Source organism: Scyliorhinus canicula, chromosome 10 (genome assembly GCF_902713615.1).
Source record: "Scyliorhinus canicula chromosome 10, sScyCan1.1, whole genome shotgun sequence".
NCBI classification, from domain to species: domain Eukaryota; kingdom Metazoa; phylum Chordata; class Chondrichthyes; order Carcharhiniformes; family Scyliorhinidae; genus Scyliorhinus; species Scyliorhinus canicula.
Window position 1 is genome coordinate 16802569 of NC_052155.1, and position 22873 is coordinate 16825441.

General features: G+C 46.9%; 1 protein-coding gene across 3 annotated transcripts in view; it reads left to right on the plus strand.

Moving 5' to 3' along the window:
- The window catches only part of seh1l (SEH1-like (S. cerevisiae)), a 33647-nt gene that overhangs the window by 6036 nt on the left and 4738 nt on the right, over window positions 1–22873 (plus strand). For all 3 annotated transcript variants that reach the window (XM_038808640.1, XM_038808638.1, XM_038808639.1), the window contains exons 3-7: window positions 7980–8126; window positions 10049–10260; window positions 16934–17032; window positions 18313–18453; window positions 21643–21800. In XM_038808640.1, the coding sequence (XP_038664568.1) occupies window positions 7980–8126; window positions 10049–10260; window positions 16934–17032; window positions 18313–18453; window positions 21643–21800 (757 nt within the window). The remainder of the gene's footprint in view (window positions 1–7979; window positions 8127–10048; window positions 10261–16933; window positions 17033–18312; window positions 18454–21642; window positions 21801–22873) is intronic.

Here is a 22873-nt window from a genome sequence, read left to right on the forward strand (position 1 = left end):
AGAGGCACCAGTGCCTCTTAACCACACTGTATTCATGTAGACACGTCCACCATTTGTAACTTTTTTTTATTTATTTTTTTTTTTTTTAAATAATTTTTATTGAATTTTTCAAAATACAAACATTTTAACCCCCCCTACATTCACATTTAAATTATAACAAAACAAAGTCAAACCCCCCTACTTAACAAGAAAAAGAAAAAAGTCCCCCCCCCCCCCTACCCGCGCGTCCCCCCCCCCGCCGGCGAACCGACAGTCAGACCAACTTATCATTTCTAGCAGCGTCCTCGGGCAGGCCTTGCCCGTGCCACCACCGCTACCGTACTTCCTTCGTCTTTCTCCCCCCTCCCCCCCCCCCCCCCCCCCCTCCCCCCTCCCTCCCGCCCTCCCCTCCCCTCCCGGGTTGCTGCTGTCACGGCCTCAGTTTCTATCTCTGATCCAAGAGGTCTAGGAAGGGTTGCCATCGCCTGGAAAACCCCTGCACCGACCCTCTCAGGGCGAATTTGATCCTTTCCAATTGGATGAAGTTTGCCATGTCGTTTAACCAGGTGTTAACACTCGGAGGCCTTTCGTCCCTCCACTGAATCAGGATCCTCCTCCGAGCCACCAAGGACGCAAAGGCTAATATTCCAGCCTCCCTCGCCTCCTGTACCCCCGGTTCCACCCCAACCCCGAAGATCGCAAGTCCCCATCCTGGCTTGACCCTGGACCCCACCACTCTCGACACCGTCCCTGCCACCCCCTTCCAGAACTCCTCCAGTGCCGGACATGCCCAAAACATATGTGCATGATTCGCAGGGCTTCCCGAACATCTAATACACCTGTCTTCACCCCCGAAAAACCGACTCATCCTTGTCCCCGTCATGTGGGCTCTATGCAGTACCTTAAATTGAATGAGACTTAGTCTCGCACATGACGACGACGAGTTGACCCTCTCCAGGGCGTCTGCCCATGTCCCGTCCTCTATCTGTTCCCCCAGCTCTAACTCCCACTTATCTTTCAGCTCCACTACTGGTACCTCCTCCACCTCCTGCATAATCTTATAGATGTCCGAGATCTTCCCCTCCCCGACCCAGACCCCTGATAGCACCCTATCACTCACCCCCCTGTCGGGGAGCGCGGGGAACCCCGCTACCTGTCGTCTGGCAAATGCCTTCACTTGGAGGTACCTGAACGTGTTCCCCGGGGGGAGCCCAAATTTCTCCTCCAGCTCTCCCAGGCTCGCAAACCTCCCCTCTATAAACAAGTCCCTCAGTTGTCTAATACCCGCCCTCTGCCAGCTCTGGAATCCCCCTCCTGTGTTTCCCGGCGCAAATCTGTGGTTCCCTCTTAGTGGTGCCCCTATCAGACCTCCCACTTCCCCCCGTGTCGCCTCCACTGCCCCCAGATCTTGAGGGTGGCCGCCACCACTGGGCTCGTGGTATACCTCGTGGGAGGGAGCGGCCATGGTGCCGTTACCAGTGCCCCTAAGCTTATGTTGCCGCAGGACGCCCTCTCCATGCGCTTCCAGGCTGCCCCCTCCCCTTCCATCATCCACTTTCGTACCATCGATGTATTTGCCGCCCAGTAATATCCTGAAAGGTTGGGTAACGCCAGCCCTCCACTATCCCTACTCCGCTCCAAAAAGACCCTTCTAACTCTCGGGGTGCCATGTGCCCACACATACCCCATGATACTACTCGTTACCTTCTTGAAAAAGGCCCTGGGGAGGAAGATGGGCAGACACTGGAACAAAAACAAGAACCTCGGGAGGACCGTCATTTTAACTGACTGCACCCTCCCTGCCAGCGACAGCGGCACCATGTCCCACCTCTTAAACTCCTCCTCCATCTGTTCCACCAGTCTGGAAAAGTTCAACTTGTGGAGGGTCCCCCAGTTCTTTGCCACCTGCACCCCCAAATACCTAAAACTTTTAACTGCTCTTTTGAAGGGGAGCCTCCCAATTCCCTCCCCTTGGTCTCCCGGGTGTATTACAAAGACCTCACTTTTCCCCAGATTTAATTTATATCCCGAAAAGTCCCCGAACTCCGCTAGTATCCCCATTACCTCCGGCATTCCCCCCTCCGGGTCTGCCACATACAACAACAAATCATCCGCATAGAGCGAGACCCGATGTTCCTCCCCTCCCCTTGTCAGTCCTCTCCACCCCCCTGAACCCCTCAGTGCCATCGCCAACGGCTCAATCGCTAATGCAAAGAGTAAGGGAGATAGGGGACATCCCTGCCTAGTACCTCGATGGAGCCCAAAATATTCTGACCTCCTCCCGTTTGTTACCACACTTGCCATCGGAGCTGAATAGAGCAGTTTTACCCACTTGATAAATCCCTCCCCAAACCCAAACCTTTCCAACGTCTCCCACAAGTATTCCCACTCCACCCTGTCAAATGCCTTCTCCGCGTCCAGCGCTACCACTATCTCCGCCTCCCCTTCCACTGCTGGCATCATAATCACATTTAACAATCTCCGGACATTTGTGTTAAGTTGGCGTCCCTTCACGAACCCCGTCTGGTCTTCATGGACTACCCCTGGCACACAGTCCTCTATCCTGGTTGCCAGGACCTTTGCTAACAGCTTGGCGTCAACATTCAGGAGGGAGATGGGCCTGTAGGACCCGCACTGGACCGGGTCCTTGTCCCGCTTCAAAATCAAGGAGATCAGGGCCTGCGACATTGTTGGGGGCAGAACCCCCCCCTCGCGCGCCTCATTAAAGGCTCGCACCAGCACTGGACCCACCAAGTCCACAAATTTCCTGTAAAACTCCACCGGGAACCCATCCGGCCCCGGCGCCTTCCCCGCCTGCATCTGGCCTATCCCTTTAATTAGCTCCTGCAGCTCTATCGGCGCCCCCAACCCTTCCACCAGCTCCTCCTGTACCTTTGGGAACCCCAATTTGTCGAGAAAGTTCTTCATTCCCCCTCTCCTCTTCGGCGGTTCAGACCTATACAATTCCCTATAGAAGTCCCTAAAGACCCTATTCACCTCTTGCCCCTTCTGCACTACGTCCCCACCCCTCTCTCTCACTCCCCCAATCTCTCTGGCTGCATCTCGCTTACGAAGCTGGTGTGCCAGCATCCTGCTCGCCTTTTCCCCGTACTCATACGCCGCACCCTGCGCCCTTCTCCACTGCATTTCCGCCTTCCTAGTGGTCAGTAGGTCGAACCTGGCCTGCAAGCTACGCCGCTCCCTTAATAGCCCCTCCTCTGGCGCCGCCGCATATTTCCTATCTACTTCTAGGAGCTCCCCCACCAGCCTCTCCCTTTCCTGCCTCTCCTTCCTCTCTCTGTGTGCCCTTATGGAGATCAGCTCTCCTCTAATCACTGCTTTCAAGGCCTCCCAGACCGTCCCCACCTGCACCTCACCTGTGTCATTCGTACCCAGATAGTTCTCAATGCCCGTTCTCACCCTTCTGCACACCTCTTCGTCCGCCAACAGCCCTACATCCAGGCGCCACAACGGGCGTTGGTCCCGCGCCTCCCCCATGTCCACGTCCACCCAATGTGGTGCATGGTCCGATATCGCAATGGCCGAGTACTCCGTGTCCTGCACCCTCGGTATCAGCCCCCTGTTCAATACGAAAAAATCGATCCTAGAGTACACTCCGTGGACGTGGGAGAAAAAAGAATACTCCCTCGCCCTAGGCCTACCAAATCTCCATGGGTCTACCCCTCCCATCTGCTCCATGAACCCCCTTAACACCTCTGCCGCTGCCGGCCTCCTATTCGTCCTGGAACTCGATCTATCCAGCCCAGGGTCTAACACCGTATTAAAGTCCCCTCCCATGATCAGACCCCCTGCCTCCAGTCCCGGGATGAGGCCCAACAGGCGCCTCATAAAACCCGCGTCGTCCCAGTTCGGGGCATACACATTTACCAGTACCACATTCTCTCCCTGCAGCCTACCCCTCACCATCACGTACCTGCCCTCCTTGTCTGCCACCACCTCTGCCGCCACAAACGACACCCTCTTTCCCACCAAAATCGCCACCCCCCGGTTTTTGATATCCAAGCCTGAGTGGAACACCTGTCCCACCCACCCCCTTCTCAGGCGGACCTGATCTGCTACCCTCAAATGAGTCTCCTGCAGCATTGCTACATCAGCCTTCAGTCCCTTCAGGTGTGAGAAGACCCTTGATCTTTTGACCGGCCCATTCAGCCCCCTTACGTTCCACGTGATCAATCGGGTCGCAGAGCGACCCGTCCCTACTCCCTGTCGATTAGCCATGTCTTGTCCCTTGCTCGCCCCGGGTCATCCCTTCTTTTCTGACCCGCTTCCCATAGCGATGGCCCCCCCCCCCCCCCCCACCCCCCCCGGCTCTCCCCTTCTCGTCCCTGGTCTTTCCAGCAGCAACCCGGTGTCCCCCCCCCCCCCCCGGCTAGGACCCCTCCTTGCCGCGATGTACCCCACATCGTACTCCCGAGAGTCAGCTGGTCTCCGCTGACCCGGCTGCTCCTGCCACATTCCGACTCCTCCCGGTTCATCCCATCTGCGCCCGTGAAAGATCCCCTTAAAACCCCCGAGAAAGACCCGCATAATCAACCCGCTCCCCCCCGTCCCGTCTCCCCAACTTAACAATATAAATACAAATACCCAATGGCAACTAAATACATAAATACTTAACTACATACTTAAATAACAAAATAATTAACTAACTATCAACTAACAGTGTGCCCAACCATCACCCTCCATCAAACAGTATAAATAACCGCAGATAACCATAACCCGAAAAGAAAAAAAAGAACCAAAAACCCCCCCAAGCACCCAAAGAAAAAGGGTAAGAGGGGTAAATAACTAAGGGAAATTGGAAACTGGAAAAAACACCCCATAAGAAGCCAACGACCCACCATAGAGATTTCAACAGTACAAATACACAGAAACACCCAACAACTCGAAACCTTCAAAATATTCAGAAAAGTCAACCGTTCGAGAAAAAACACCCCAAACAATCCACGAAACTGTTACCCAGTTCCGACCTGGCCTGAAAAAGAAAAGGGCCACTTGCTCAATCAAGAGTCCCCCGGCGGCTACGACCGCCGGTGCTCCTAGGTTTTAGTTCGTGTCCAACTTTTCCTCTTGTACAAAGGTCCAGGCCTCCTCTGGGGACTCGAAATAATGATGTCGGTCCTTGTAGGTGACCCACAAGCGCGCCGGTTGCAGCATTCCAAATTTGATCTTTTTCGCGTGTAGCACCGCCTTTGTCCGGTTGTACCGGGCCCGCCGCTTTGCCACCTCCGCACTCCAGTCCTGGTACACCCTTACCGTCGAGTTCTGCCACTTGCTGCTTTTCTCCCTTTTAGCCCACCTCAGGACTTTCTCTCGATCACTTAGCCGCTGGAACCGCACCAGCACCGCCCTCGGGGGCTCGTTTGCCCTAGGCCTCCTGGCCATGACCCGGTATGCCTCTTCCAATTCCAGGGGCGCCGGACCGGCCCCTTCCCCCATCAGGGAGCTCAACATCTCCGCCACATATCCCGGGAGATCCGACCCCTCCAGGCCTTCTTCCAGGCCCAGGATCCTCAAATTTTTCCTCCTCATCCGAGTGTCCAGCTCCTCGAAGCGGCTCTGCCACTTCATGTGGAGTGCCTCGTGCACCTCCACCTTTGCCCCGATGACTGTGGCCTCCTCCTCCCTCGCGGTCATCTCCTGCTGCAGATCTTTAATCGACGCCTCTTGGATCGCCTGGGCTCCCACCAACCTGGTGGCCGTCGCGTTCATGGACTCTAAGAGTTCCACTTTCATCTCCGTGAAAAAACGGAGGAGAGTGGCCTGCTGCTCCTCCGCCCATTTCTTCCACTCCTCCGATGCACCGCCGGCCGCCATTTTGATTTTCTTCCCCCGCTTTTTTTTGGGGAGCTGCTGCCGTTTTTTCTTGCCGCTCCACTCCGGGTACCGACCATAAAATCGGTCTAGTTCTCCTCAGGGGACCTTCCCCCACCGGGATTCGTTTTTTCAGCGCCGTTGGGGCCCTCCAATTGGCCCAAAAACACCTTTGTTGCAGGAGCTTCCAAATGTGCGGCTTAGCTAGTCCATTTGTAACTTTTTAATGTGTGTGCGTATACTATCCAATCTCGCAAGGACTCTGAATTTGGAGAAAACAAAGCTCCATAATCTCTCCCTTACAAATCACCATTATTTCAGCTTCAACCCCAAACGTTGTGTGTTTGTGGGGCAGCATGGTGACGCAATGGGTTAGTCCTGCTGCCTCACGGCGCCGAGGACCAGGGTTCGATCCTAGCTCTGGGTCACTGTCTGTATGGAGTTTGTACATTCTCCCCGTGTTTGCGTGGGTTTCGCCCCCACAATCCAAAGATGTGCAGGCTAGGTAGACTGGCCACGCTAGATTTCCCCTTCATTGGAAAAAGTGAATTGGGTACTCTAAATTTAAAAAAAAGACTGTGATCACATCGTGCGAAGGCTCCTTCACATCGTTCAAATCTGTAAAACCTGCATTACAGACTGAATAATAAACTCTAATCAGAAATTTTAAAATATCAAACTGTTCAAGTTTATCACAGTTCTTTTGGTGGTTTGAATTTGTGACTAAAGACTCCCTTTATGCAAAATAAAAACAGAAAATGCTGAAAATAAAACCCAGTGAAGAGTTCAAGAGAAATGTCTTTCCCCAGCGAGTGGTTAGAATGTGAAACCAGTCTCCTGCAACTGTGCCTTGGTGGGGAGGACAGAAACAAACCTTTTACTGAAAATAATGTGAAGTCGGAAGAGTCCAGCTGGAAAGCTGATTTAGATCAAGCTAGATTAATACATGACAGAGAAGAGAATAAAATGTTATAAGAATATAAGGAATTGGATCAGGAAGAGTCCTTATAGTCCTTCAATAGGGGCCTCACGGTAGCATGGTGGTTAGCATCAATGCTTCACAGCTCCAGGGTCCCAGGTTCGATTCCCGGCTGGGTCACTGTCTGTATGGAGTCTGCACGTCCTCCCCGTGTGTGCGTGGGTTTCCTCCGGGTGCTCCGGTTTCCTCCCACAGTCCAAAGATGTGCAGGTTAGGTGGATTGGCCATGCTAAATTGCCCGTAGTGTAAAGTTAATGGGGGGATTGTTGGGTTACGGGTATACGGGTTACGTGGGTTTAAGTAGGGTGATCATTGCTCGGCACAACATCGAGGGCCGAAGGGCCTGTTCTGTGCTGTACTGTTCTATGTCTATGTCTAAGTCGATGCTGACTTTCTACTTCAAGTCCATTTTCCTCCCCATATCCCTTGATTCCCCTAGTGTCAAAAAGAAAATCTGCCCATCTCACTCTTGCATATGTTCATTGATTAAAGAATTCCAAAGATCCACAACCCTCTGCGTGAAGAAACGTCTCCTCATCCCAGTGCTAAATTGCCAATCTCTTATCCTGAGGCTATGACCTTGTGTTCTAGATTCTCCGGCCAGGGTAAAGAAGCTTCACAGCATCTACCCTCTCAGATCAGTATAACGTCAAGAATATCACCTCCCTTTATTCTAAACCCCAGAGAAGAGAGACCAATTCTGGACAATCTCCTCCACTGGACAACTCTATCGTGCTAATACAGTTGGATAAAGTCTTGGCAGGTTGGGAGGGTGGCCTGTTTCTATTCTGTAACATTATAGAATAGAATCGCAACAGTGCAGAAGGAGGCCATTTGGCCCATCGAGTCTGCACCGACCGTCTAAACGAACACTCTACCCAGGCCCACTCCCCTGCCCCATCCCCCTTACCTAACTACATATCTTTGGACACTAAGAGACAATTTAGCATGGGCACTCCACATAACTTGAACATCTTTGGACTGTGGGAGGAAGCCGGAGAAAACCCACTGGGAGAATGTGCGAACTCCACACAGTCACCCAAGGCCTGAATCGAACGGGTGTCCCCGGAGCTGTGAGGCATCAGTGCTAACCACTGTGCCGCTCATAATGTTGGCTACCATTATAACTGAAATTCTTACCACTGCTCTCCACCCTAACGCATAGTATTTTATACAATCTGTTTTGTAGACACACAGTGGATCAGTATGGCGAGTAACATGGGCCCACCCTGAATTTGGGCAAGTGTTAGCTTCCTGCTCCTTCGATCGGACAGCAGCTGTATGGGAGGAGATAGTGGGCGAGTCTAATGATAAACTACGGGGACAGAGCCATTGGGTAAGTTTGGATCTCTTCATCACTGGTGCTGCGGGGTTTTGGTTGATTTTGGATGGTGCTGCTGGTTTGCGATGGATTGTAGCGAATTACAGTTTTACCACATTCCAGTCCCCAGGTCAACTAATCCACCTGAGGTGCAACAATTACATTTATAAAGTTCAACATATTATATTTATTCTACTACTAGACAAACCAATATTTCAAGTTGAAATATTTTTTTCATGCAGTCAGTAAAATGGTGAGTATTGGTTTAATTATCCATCAGAATTGTAAGCTGGCCAATGTATGGGGAAATGCAAATAGATGCCAATTGGAAGTGAAAAGAAAAAAATGTGCATTTCAGTAGCACCTTTCACGACCCCAGGAGGTCCCAAAGGACTTTACATCTAATGCAGTACCTATGAAGAGCAATCGCTGTTTTAATGCGGCAACTAGTTTTGTGCACAGTAAGCTACCACAGACACCAATGTGATGATGACCAGGTGTTTTTGAGATGTTGTTTGAGGGATAAATATTACCCAGGGCACATGTTATCAGAATAGTACCCCAGAATCCTTTACATCTCCCTGAGATCACAGGCAAGGCATCAGTTTAACATGCCATCCAAAAGGCAGTGTCTTTGACAGTGCAACATTCCCTCAGTGTAGTACTGTGACGTCAGCCTAGATTCTGTCCTCGAGTCTTTGGATTGGGACTTGAGCCCACGCCTTCTGCCTCAGAAGCACGGTTGATGCAACTTGTCGCCCTCTTTTTTTTCCAGTATTTCTATTTATTAATACCCATTTTAACAGCTCCTGTCTGTGGGCACATTCCTGTGAGGGGAGGCAGTGGCGTAGTGGTATTGCCACTGGTTTAGTAATCCAGAAACCCAGGGAAATGCTCTGGAGACCTGGGTTCGAATCCCACCAGGACAGTTGGTGGGATTTTAATACAATACAAAAATCTGGAATTAAAAGTCTAATGACGACCATGTCGTCAAAACCCATCTGGTTCACTGATGTCTTTAAGGGAAGGAAATCTGTCATCCTTACCCGGTCTGTCCTATATGTGACTGCAGACCCACAGCAATGTGATCGACTCTTAAATGTCCCCAGGGATGGGCAAAAAATGTTGGCCCAGCCAGCACCGCCCACATCCCATGAAGGAATAGAAAACAAAATTATATGTTCACTTATTAAGGCACTGGGCAGAAGGCTGTGACTGGTGCATTTTCCCTTTCATTAAATATTGTCTTTAGCCATGACAATTGAGTGTAAATAAAGCAAATTACCACGGATGCTGAAATCTGAAACAAAAGCAGAAAATACTGGACAATAACAGCAGGTCTGACAGCATCTGTGGAGAGAGAAGGGAGCTAATGTTTGGAGTCTGGATGACTCTTTGTCAAAGCACAATTGAGTGTATCCACTGTATTAGGGAGAGAGTGAAATGAAATCATTGAGGATTCCTCCATTCATGCTCCTGAAACAGGGGGCTGTTTAGCACACTGGGCTAAATCGCTGGCTTTTAAAGCAGACCAAGCAGGTCAGCAGCACGGTTCGATTCCCGTAACAGCCTCCCCGAACAGGCGCCAGAATGTGGCGACTAGGGGCTTTTCACAGTAACTTCATTGAAGTCTACTCGTGACAATAAGCGATTTTCATTTTTCATTTCATTTTATTTGGTCTGCGCTGTAATATCGTGTGTCAGGTGAGAACAGGATTAAATTCAGATATGATGCCCCTCATGGTCCAATAACTTACCACTTGCACAAGGAATAGCTTCAAGTGAATATTGGAAGTCTGCACCGAAATTGCTCGTCTGAAGAGTCAGTGCCTTCCCGGAGAGGAGGGAGAATGAGAGAGGGTATTGGAATGAAACCAAAACCATTGTCAATAGCTACATGTACATTAATAGGCCTTTGACTGACCTTCTCCAAACAGGTGAAGAGGACTACACTTGTGGACAGCAGAACCTCGGTGACTGATGTGAAATTTGCTCCGAAACACATGGGTTTGGTTCTAGCCACCTGTTCTGCAGATGGTGTTGTGCGAATCTACGAGGCCCCAGACGTCATGAACCTCAGTCAGTGGTCATTGCAACATGAGATCTCGTGCAAATTGAACTGCAGCTGTATTTCCTGGAACCCTTCAAGGTGAGAGAGGGCATTTTCACCTCGCAGTTTGAGAGCATTTTAATTTAACAGTGCCCCAGTTACAGACAAAACAGTAACTCCAGCAAGGTAAAATCTAACTTCGTTTTTTTTTTGGTGAACAAAGGGCGTTATTACCGTTTTTACGAAGTGAATGGGCGGCGTGGTAATACAGTGGTTAGCACAATTGCTTCACAGCTCCAGGGTCCCAGGTTCGATTCCCGGCTTGGGTCACTGTGCGGAGTCTGCATGTTCTCCCTGTGTCTGCGTGGGTTTCCTCCGGTGCTCCAGTTTCCTTCCACATGTCCCGAAAGACATGCTGATTGGTAATTTGGACATTCTGAATTCTCCCTCCGTGTAGCCGAACAGGCTAGTGGTGACTGTGGTGACTACGGGCTTTTCACAGTAACTTAATTGCAGTGTTAATATAAGCCTAATTGTGACACTAAGAAACTTTGTGGCCCGGCAAATTGTCCACTCTACCATTATCATCAAACCAAGGGATTGACCCTGGTTGAAGAACAAAGAAATATTACAGCACAGGAACAGGCCCTTCGGCCCTCCCATCCTGCACTGATCCAGATCCTCTATCTAAAACTGTCGCCTATTTTCTAAGGATCTGTATCCCTCTGCTCCCTGCCCATTCATGTGTCTGTCTAAATACATCTTAAATGACTTTATCGTGCCTGCCTCTACCACCTCTGCTGGCAATGTGTTCCAGGCACCCACCACCCTCTGCGTAAAGAACGTTCCACGCAAATCTCCCTTAAACTTTTCCCTTCTCACCTTGAACTCGTGACCCCTAGTAATTGAGTCCCCCACACTGGGGAAAAGCTTCTTGCTATCCACCCTGTCTATACCTCTCATGATTTTGTAGACCTCAATAAGGTCCCCCCTCAACCTCCGTCTTTCTAATGAAAATAATCCTAATCTACTCAACCTCTCTTCATAGTTAGCGCCCTCCATACCAGGCAACATCCTGGTGAACCTCCTCTGCACCTTCTCCAAAGCATCCACATCCTTTTGGTAATGTGGCGACCAGAACTGTACGCAGCATTCCAAGTGTGGCCGAATCAAAGTCTTATACAACTGTAACATGACCTGCCAACTCTTGTACTCAATACCCCTTCCGATGAAGGAAAGCATGCCGTATGCCTGCTTGACCACTCTATCGACCTGCGCAGCCACCTTCAGGGTACAATGGACCTGAACACCCAGATCTCTCTGTACATCAATTTTCCCCAGGGATTTTTCATTTACTGAATAGTTCACTCTTGAATTGGATCTTCTAAAATGCATCACCACGCATTTGCCCGGATTGAACTCCATCTGCCATTTCTCCGCCCAACTCTCCAATCTGTCTATATTCTGCTGTATTCTCTGACAGTCCCCTTCACTATCTACTACTCCACCAACCTTAGTGTCATCTGCAAACTTGCTAATCAGACCACCTATACCTTCCTCCAGATCATTTATGTATATTACAAACAACAGTGGTCCCAGCACTGTGGAACACCACTGGTCACAGTTCTCCATTTTGAGAAACTCCCTTCCACTACTACTCTCTTGTCTCCTGTTGCCCAGCCAGTTCTTTATCCATCTAGCTAGTACACCCTGGACCCAATGAGACTTCACTTTCTCCATCAGCTACCATGGGGAACCTTATCAAATGTCTTACTGAAGTCCATGTATATGACATCTACAGCCCTGCCCTCATCAATCAACTTTGTCACTTCTTCAAAGAATTCTATTAAGTTGGTAAAACATGACCTTCCCTGCACAAAACCATGTTGCCTATCACTGATAAGTCCATTTTCTTGCAAATGGGAATAGATCCTATCCCTCAGTATCTTCTCCAGCAGCTTCCCTACCACTGACGTCAGGCTCACTGGTCTATAATTACCTGGATTATCCCTGCTACCCTTCTTAAACAAGGGGACAACATTAGCAATTCTCCAGTACCTCATCCGTGTTCAAGGATACTGCAAAGATATCTGTTAAGGCCCCAGCTATTTCCTCTCACTTCCCTCAGTAACCTGGGATAGATCCCATCCGGACCTGGGGACTTGTCCACCTAAATGCCTTTTCGAGTACCCAACACATCCTCCCTCCTTATGCCGACTTGACCTAGAGTAATCAAACATCTATCCCTAACTTCAACATCCGTCATGTCCTCTCCTCGGTGAATACCGATGCAAAGTACTTGTTAAGAATCTCACCCATTTTCTCTGACTCCATGCATAACTTTCCTCCTTTGTCCTTGAGTGGGCCAACCCTTTCTCTAGTTACCCTCTTGCTCCTTATATATGAATAAAAGGCTTTGGGATTTTCCTTAACCCTGTTTGCTAAAGATATTTCATGACCCCTTTTAGCCCTCTTGATTCCTCGTTTCAGATTGGTCCTACATTCCCAATATTCTTCCAAAGCTTCGTCTGTCTTCAGTCGCCTAGACCTTATGTATGCTTCCTTTTTCCTCTTAGCTAGTCTCAAAATTGCACCTGTCATCCATGGTTCCCTAATCTTGCCATTTCTATCACTCGTTTTTACAGGGACATGTCTGTCCTGCACTCTAATCAACCTCTCATTAAAAGCCTCCCACATATCAAATGTGGATTTACTTTCAAACGGCTGCTCCCAATCCACATTCCCCAGCTCCTGCCGAATTTTGGTATAGTTGGTCTTCCCCCAATTTAGCACTCTTCCTTTAGGACCACTCTCGTGTTTGTCCATGAGTATTCTAAAACTTACGGAATTGTGATCACTATTCCCAAAGTAATCCCCGACTGAAACTTCAACCACCTGGCCGGGCTCATTCCCCAACACCAGGTCCAGTATGGCCCCTTCCCGAGTTGGACTATTTACATACTGCTCTAGAAAACCCTCCTGGATGCTCCTTACAAATTCTGCTCCATTTGGACCTCTGACACTATGTGTATCCCAGTCAATGTTGGGAAAATTAAAATCTCCTATCACCACCACCCTGTTGCTCCTATATCTTTCCATAATCTGTTTACATATTTGTACCTCTATATCACGCTTGCTGTTGGGAGGTCTGTAGTACAACCCCAACGTTGTTACCGCACCCTTCCTATTTCCGAGCTCTGCCCGTATCGCCTCACTGCTCGAGTCCTCCATAGTGCCCACTTCAGCACAGCTGTGGTATCCTCTCTGACCAGTAATGCAACTCCTCCGCCCTTTTACCTCCCTCTCTATCCCGCCTGAAGCATCGATATCCTGGGATATTTACTTGCCAATCATGCCCTTCCCTCAACCAAGTCTCAGTAATAGCAATAACATCATACTCCCAGGTACTAATCCAAGCCCTAAATTCATCTGCCTTACCTACTACATTTCTTGCATTAAAACAAATGCACCTCAGACCACCAGTCCCATTGCGTTCATCGTCTGCTCTCTGCCTACTCTTCCCCTTAGTCACGCTGACTTCATGATCTAGTTCCTTACAGGCTTTAGTTACAACCTCCTTACTGTCCACTAACCTCATTTGGTTCCCATCCCCCTGCCACATTAGTTTAAACCCTCCCCAACAGCGTTTGCAAAAGCACCCCCAAGGAGATTGGTTCCAGTCCGGCCCAGGTGTGGACCGTCCAATTTGTAGTAGTCCCACCTCCTCCAGTACCGGTCCCAATGTCCCAAAAATCTGAACCCCTCCGTCCTGCACCATCTCTCAAGCCACGCATTCATCCTGCCTATTCTTTCATTTCTACTCTGACTACCAAGAGTGCAGGTGGGTATGCCAGGAGCAGCACCAGGCATACCTAAAAATGAGGGGTTAGCACGTTCTCCCCCTGTCTGTGTGGGTTTCCTCTGGGTGCTCCGGTTTTTTCCCACAATCCAAAGATGTGCAAGTTACGTGGATTGGCCATGCTAAATTGCCCTTAGTGTCCAAAAAAGATTGGGTGGGGTTACGGGGATAGGATGGAGGTATGGGCTTGGAAAGGGTGCTCTTTCCAAGGGCCGGTGCAGACTTGATGGGCCGAATGGCGGCCTCCTGCACTGTTAATTCTGTGATTCAAATTCAGAATAAGTTTCTGTTGAACTACTGTAATCAGTTACTGTAAATAAAATTGTCAAGATGATTTCTTAATTGTGCCGCAGCAATGTGGAGCAGTTGAAGGGAAAGGCAAGAATGTGTTTTAGAATAAGCTAGGTAAACCTGTGGGAGAAAGAAATAGAGGGTCATGCTGTACGAAGAGGTGAAGTCGGGGAGAAGGAGGCTTATGTTACCCCTCCTGGACGAGGGTCACAACTGACACGTCACACAAACTACACACACGGGTGTTCTTGAATCAAGTTTACTTTATTCGGATCAAATGTGTCACACAAATGTGTCTTCTGCAGTTAATTATTGTCACACAGACTACTTAACCCATAATAAAACTGTCACACGGACTAATACTCAATAATTGTCTCACGGACTAATACTCAATAATTGTCACACGGACTAATACTCAATAATTGTCACACGGACTAATACTCAATAATTGTCACAGGGACTAATACTCAATAAGTGTCACATAGACTAATACTCAATAAGTGTCACACGGACTAATACTGAATAAGTGCTAACTGTTATTCAATTCACGAATCAAACTCAAAACGTCATCCTAATCAGAACAGCTGGCCAAGCTTTCTCGAAGGATGCTTTACTGATCAGCGAGCCCTTGACTCGGGGCAATCTTCTGAGCTGGTAGTTTCTGAGTTTTTCGCTGATGAAGCTTTGAATCATTGCTCTTTATGATTTCTTCGAGCTTTTCGAAGGTTTGATAATGTCGGTTTGATAATGTCTGTTTTATGATCCCGGTTGCTGAGGTTGTGTTTCAAAGATCCAATAAACTGATGTTTGATCAAACCATAGCAACTGTTTTATGACTTGTTATTCTTCACACTTATTAACGCTCATCCTGCCTTTGCCTTTGTTCCCAAAGCTTGTTACTCTGGTTCCTTGAGCTGATGACAATCTTCTTTAAGGCTCGGGGCCTCTTGCTATCTTCCATCCTGTTGTAGAAACTGCATTCCCAGGAAGGCTCCAGAAAGCCTCTGTGATTTCCATAGTATCTTTGTTACTGGGCCATATTTCCCATCAGGCTACAGTGTCTTTTGTAACTTGGCCATATTTCCCAGTAGGCTTAGGGCCAGGGCTACACTTTGTGGAACATAAACATTGTCATTAACCAGTTTGGCTGCATGGCCTGTTCCTGTGCTGTGGTGTAGACTATACTGTGGAAACAATTCCCAAAAAAGCAAACCATTAATATAAGTAGGACCATTATCCATTTGGAGAAACTTTAGCCACAATGGGGTGATCACCTCTGCTTCTTCTTTTACCATCTCGCACAATCACAGGACTGTTGTGGTGCAGAAGGAGACTATTTGTCCCATCGTGTCTGCACTGGTGCTACAAGTGAGCATTGTGACTTCGTGCAGTTCCCCTGCCTTTTCCCTGTACCACTACACACTGTGTCTATTTAATTAATCATTCAATGCCCTCTTGAATGCCTCGGCTGAACCTGCCTCCATCATGCTTCCTGGCAGTGCATTCCAGGCATGAGAGAGTCGGTGTGTGAAAATGTTTTTCTCACATCACATTTGCAGCTTTTTCTCTCGTCGCATTTGCTCCTCCAGTTGTTTTCCACTGTATTTGATCTCGGTGAGTGGCTAAATTCAGAATGTTGCATTTCCTTCAACACCGATATCCCTTGCTTTCATAGAATCTGGCAGCCCACCAAGCCTGTGTCAGCTCTATGAAAGAGCAATCCAATCAGTCCAGACCCTTGCTCTTTCCATCTGATCCTACAGTTTTCTCACTTTCAAATAATTATTGAATTCCCTTGTCAAAGTTTTTTACTGAATCTGCTCCGACTACCTTGTCAGCGAGTGTATTCCAGACCACAATAACTTGTGTATGTAAAAAAAAATAAAAAATTCTCGTCTCCCATCAACCTCTTTGATCAGGAAAAATCTGCTTAAAATGTCTATTGTGTTTGGAATCTTAACAGCTATTGGAAATACACGTTATAATTCTGTGTCCATGCTGTGTCCTACGTTGGGGAGGCAGTGGCGTAGTGGTATTGTCACTGGATTGATAATCTAGAGACCCAGGGTAATGTTCTGGGGACCTGGGTTCAAATCCCACCAGGGCAGATGGTGAAACTTGAATTGAAAAAAAAAAGCTGGAATTAAAAGTCTAATGATGACCATAAAACCATTGTCGATTTTAGGTTCACTAATGAATGTCCTTTAGGGAAGGAAATCTGTCATCCTTACCCGGTCTGGCCTACATGTGACTCCAGACCCACAGCAATGGGGTTGACTCTTAAATGCCCTTGGGGATGGGCATTAAATGTTGGCCTCGCCAGCGACGCCCATATCCCATCAACAAATAAAGAAAATTAATGTCAAGTTACCTGCTTCTGAATCGGATCGTCTGTGTAATCAGCCATGGGTTCAGCCGAAACTCTCTCCATTTATTTATTTTTGTTTCCCCGGTCTTTTCAAGAGCATTTGAAAAAGAAATAGTGCACCTTTCAAGCACAGTGAAAATGATCTCGCTTGAGAGTTGATATTTGTACAGATTTGATTGCATGCTGTCACCATTATTATGTAGCGCTTAAGATGTAGATCTCAAACATTCTTTTTCTCATGCCATTCTTCACAGTTCCCGTTCTCATCCCCCTATGATAGCAGTGGGAAGCGATGACAGCAGCACAAACGTAGGGGGGAAAGTGCAGGTTTATGAATACAACGAAAACACCAGGTAAGATGTGAAGGAATGTAAAGAAAATGTACATTTTTTTGCCATCCTCTCCTGATGGTGCCTGCACATGCTCTGGAATAAAGTTCCAATAACAGTTATTGTCTGTTGAGGTGTAACCCAAGTGCCAGATCTTCATGTATAAACCCAGATGGTGCAGGAAACGACCATACCAGTCCAGATCCTGAATGTCCCTGGACCCACACAGATTCAAGCGCTTGTTGCGCAGGTTCCAAATTGGAGACTCTGATTGGATTTTGTCAATCCCTTAACCTGGAGCCTGTGAAACCAAGTATTACATTACCTCACTGCTGTCCCAACTGAAATCTGCTTAAAGCACGGGTTATTAATGAAAGTCGTTACCTTTCTGGTCTCTGGTGTGCAGCTCAAAATCCATCAGCATGGGTGGTTACCTCTGCCTGACCCTTTTGTAAAACAGGAAAAAAAGTCGGTGGGAGACCATCAGTGACTAAAATCTACAGGTAACAACAACCTGTGATTTCACCAATTGGTTTATCCCTCGCTTATCTTTTTGAAACAGGTTAAAAGTTTCGTATTGGGATATTCAACTTTAATTTAAAATAAATATATTTTCCTGCACCATCTCTTTAGCATTCTATTGACGACTGTTTGCAAAAAGTACTTGTGGTGCTGATGTGCAGTGGCATTATATATAAAATTAATATCCTTTTTCTCGGCACCCTCCCAGAAACTGTAGATGTATGAGATGCTAGGATATGCCATTCTCTTGCTTTAGGGTTGTGGGCCAACTATAACTAGCTAGGAAATAGTGGCCAGTCCCTTTATGGACTTTATCTTGTGGGTCTGACTGAGCAAAAGATCATAAGAAGTAAGAGCAGGGGCGGGGCCATTTTGCCCTTTGAGCCACCTCCGCCATTCAGTAAAATCATGGCTGATCTGATGGTGGCATTAACTCCACTTTCCTGCCTGTGCTCCCACAACCCTCCACTTCCTTACAGATCAAAACATCACTTTCCTCAGCGGCAATGTTGAATAACGAGCATGAAAGTGAGTAGGTTAGCTGCAGGTTGTCCCATTTCTTCAACCTGGACACCTACGGAATGTATTCGGTATCACCAAAGCAGTTTCTGATGCAGGAGGTTTTGGTCACTGCCTTGTTCTCGTTATCCTCCCATTTACGAAGGAGCTCTTGCACTTTGCAGCAGCATGTTTCAGTTTCAACGGTGGAAGTGAAAAGAAAATGCGAGCAAAGAAAAATAAATGATCTGAATCCCGATTTGATATCTGTGTTTTGTTTTTAGGAAGTATGCAAAAGCTGAAACCCTAATTACAGTCACCGATCCGGTGCATGATATTGCATTTGCTCCAAACCTTGGAAGGTCTTTCCATATCCTTGCAGTAGCAAATAAAGATGTTCGAATTTTCACACTAAAACCTTTAAGGTGAGCATTACTTCAGTCTTAATTTCTGCCTTACCTATTGTATGTAAAATGGCCAAAGCAAATTTGTATTGAAGCTATGCGATATAATTTGTATTTATATACTACCTTGTGCCACTCGGGGCATTGTATAGTACCGTGTAACTTTTTAAAAAATTTAGAGTGCCCAATTATATATTTTCGGATTAAGGGGCAATTTAGTGCGGCCAATCCACCTACCCTGCACATCTTCGGGTAGCGGGGATGAAACCCACATAGACACGGGGAGAATGTGCAAACTCCACACAGACAGTGACCCGGGATCGAACCTGGGTCCTCAGCTCCGTAGGCAGCAGTGCTAACCACCGTGCTACCCTAGCATGTTAAATCATCGTGATTGTTGCTTTGTGGAATATAGTAGGTGTTTTATGAATAGCAAATACTGGAGATAATACAAAAGCAAAATACTGCCAATGCTAGAAATCTGAAATAAAACATAAAATGCTGGAAATACTCAGCAGGGCTGGCAGCACCTGTTGAGAGAGAGAAGCAAGAGTTTAAAAAAAAGAAAAAAATTTAATTAAGGGGCAATTTAGGGTGGCCAATCCACCTATTCTGCACATCTTTTGGGTTGTGGGGTGAGACCCACGCAGACACAGTGAAAATGTGCAAACCCCATATGGACAGTGACCTGGGGTGGGGATCGAACCTGGGTCCTGGGCGCCGTAGGTAGCAATGCTAACCACTGATCCAGTGTGCTGCCTTTAGAACCAAGAGTTAATGTTTACGGTCTATGACTTTCACCGGAACTGGGAGAAGTTAGAAATGTAGTAAATGAAGTCAGGTGGATGATAAAGATCCTCTTGGCACTTGAAAAAGAGCAGCGAGTTGTGGCCAACATTCTTGCCTGAACCAATACCACAATAACAAAGAATAGAATAATTGGTTATCACCTTTTTCAAATTTTTCCTAGTTCAGATAAAAGGTCACAGACCTGAAATGTGAACAGTTCCTCCCTCCACAGATGCCACAGACCTGCTGAGCACTTCCGGCAATTTCTGTTTCTTTTTGGATTTCCAACATTCAGCGAAGGAAACGTGGGCTTCACCCGAATTGGAGGACTTTAGCGTGCACATCGGGCTGGAGGATGTTACAGAGATAGGGAGGGCAAAGCTTGGGAGGGGTTTCAACATGAGGATCAGAATGTTAGAATTGGAGTGTTGCCTGCCCAGGAGCCAACTTTGGTCGACAAGCACAGGGTAAATAAAACTTGGTGCAGATTAGGATCTGAGTAGCAGGAGAGTGGCCATAAGAGCATTGAGCAGTCAAGTCTGGAGGTAACAGCATCGATGATGGCTTCAGCAGCTGATCATTAAGGCTGCAGCGGAGTCAGTGACATTAAAGAAGTGGAAGTAGATGGTCTTAGTGATGGAGAGGATATGGAATTGGACGGGAGCCTGGGAGGGAAATTTAAAAAGTGATGACAAGTTAGATATTAGCTCTGGTCTTCCAGATGTTTACAGCCAATGTGGCCAGAAACGTAGTCACTATTGGAATCTAGGACACATAACAGCAGATTTGTGCAGTGCAGTGTCCCACAAACAGCAATTAAATAGATTAAACTGGGTAATCCATTTTACTGAGTGAGGGATAAATATTGACTAAGTGTCAGCCCTGGATTACGTGCTCAAGTTTCTGTCATTTGGTTTGAACCACAATTTCCTGCCCAGTTAGCAAAGAACGCTATCCACTGAGCCACAGCCGATGCTTAACTCAGTGCTCAGTCGGATTTGAAATTGCAACATTTGACTGGCGGCACTTAATCAGAGCATGTGAATAATAATTTAAAACTCAAAAATGAAATATTCTATGAATGTAAAAATGCATTATGAATTTTTCTATTCTTTATTAATTTAATGCATTTCTAACCTTTTTACAATACCTCACCCCATCTCAGCTGTTGATAATTGTAAGAGTGATTCCACCTATCAGCCCAGGAAGCCGTAGCAATTAAAAATACAATTTATAACTGTTATAAATTAGTCTCGTTGGAACAGCAATAGACACAGAATCCACAAAGCTATTAAAGTAATGCGGATAAACAAAACATAATTAAAAAGGATTAATTGTTTGTCTCACGTGAGCTATGGAGCAGTTGAGCCTAATCGCTTCCTTCTGTGTTGTAAGATTCCATGATTTACCACCCCTTTAAACCAAGGGACTCACAGCCATGAAGGGCTGCTAAGGCCTGCGAGTGAACCCCATTCCCTGAGATGCCGAAACTGAACCAGTCTCCCCGGCCCTGGGTTGGACTTATCTGGGACCCCTCATCCTCTCTGCTGCCCCCTCTGCAATTGACACCCTGGAGGGTGATGGCAACCTGAGCGCTAACCTCTGATATCCCCATTGGAAGTGAGGTTGCCATGTTGCCGTTTTTATACAGCTGTTGTAAATCACATCGGCATGACTTCACGCTAGCCCGGTTGGTTATCACTGTTGCTTCACAGCACCAGGGTCCCGGGTTCAATTCCCGCTTGGGTCACTGTCTCTGCGGAGTCTGCGTTGGTTTCCTCCCACAAGTCCTGAAAGATGTGCTTGTTGGGTGAATTGGACATTCTGAATTCTCCCTCCGTGTACCCGAACAGGCGTCGGAATGTGGTGACTAGAGGATTTTCTAGTCACCACAAGCCTAATGTGAGCCTACTTGTGACACTAATAAGATTATTATTGGTGGGGGGAGTCCTGGAAGGAGAGCTCACCAGTGAGATGTTAAATCATGTAAAGGAGGATCCCGATGTTCCTGAGCAGAAACCTGGTTACAGCACTGTTTGTGGGACACTGCACTGCACAACGAGAGGCCTGGAAAATTGGTGAACTCCATTTCCCTATTCTCGCAGAATTCTGCACCCGTTGTGGCTTCTCATTGGCTAACACAGGCTCAAAATTCCGTCCAGTTTCCATTATGACTCTTTTGAACACAGATGCTGCCAGACCCTCTGAGGGTTCCTGTCTTTATTTCACATCTCTAGCATCTGCAGTATTTTGCTTTTATCTTGGTGTGATGTGATTGGGGAGTGTGTATAATCTATTTTTAAAATAAATTTAGAGTACCAGCAACATAACCACTAATCTGATTATTTCTAACAGGGTACATAACGAGGGGACACAACTAATAAAAAGTAAACTTTGCACCTTTATCATCTTTTCCCATAGAAAAGAATTAAGTGGTTCGGGAGGGCCAACAAAATTTGAAATTCAGACAGTGGCCCAGTTCGAAAACCACAATTCGCAGGTATGGCGTGTGAGCTGGAACATCACTGGTACAGTCTTGGCATCTTCAGGAGATGATGGATGTGTCAGATTATGGAAAGGTGACCGTGAATTTCTAAACACACTTGGATTTATGTCAAACAATTATTTTGAGTGTGTTGTATTGTAATTATTGAGAGGTTTGGTTGAAGATTGCCATTTGTTGATCTCAATGCATCAATAAGATCAGTTGAGTGGCTATTGGCAAAGTGGTTTTAATTTCAATTTTGCAGCTAGCATTATTACACTGTTACACAGGAATACTCTCACATGAACTTTTAACATCAAGATCTAATTACTAGGTATTTTATAATAACTTGACATTTTCAACTGTTTTAATAATGCAAATTAGCATTCTCATTACCTTTTGGTTTTACCTGCAATGTGAGTACTGATGTAAACTGAAAGCTGGTGTCTGATAATACTGCTAGGACTTCTGGTTATTATTAAATGACCCTGCAAGATAGTAATTGTTGATAAGAGACCAAAGCAGTGAAAGGAGAGATGTACTACCTTATGTAGCTGATTTCTTTGGTTTTAAATTGAGCTTTGAAACACCAGCTAGAAACTGGGTGCTACTTCACTTGTTCCTCATTTTATTGCTGTGCGCTGTAATCTAATTGTAGCCATGCAATTTGATTCCTGCTTAATGGAGTGAGTCTCTTTATTTTGCAGAGACGGTTTCTGATTTGGGGAAACAACATTTTACTGTAGATGTTTTTTTCCTCTTGCCTATTGTGGGTTTCCTCAATTGCTAGTGAAATGTTTCCAGTGAGTAACTCTGTCACACAGATCAGGATTGGCAGGAAGAGCAATGCACTTGAATCTTAGCCCTTCTGTTTCTGGAGATGCTGGGGTTCCAGCTCCTAGCTGCTAAGTATTGATGATTGTTAAAAGTGAATCTTGATGAATGACAGGTTCATGCATGACCATGAAGAATATGGACCGTCAGGCCCAAGGGGGATAGCACAACTAGATTGCCAGTTATTCCTTTCTCATTACACAATACCCAGTCTAGGATGTCTGTTCCCTAGTTGGTTCCTCAACTTATTGGTCCAGAAAACAATCCCATATACACTCCAGGAATTCTTCCTCTACAGTATTGTAACGGTATATCGAGGCTTGGGCTGACAAG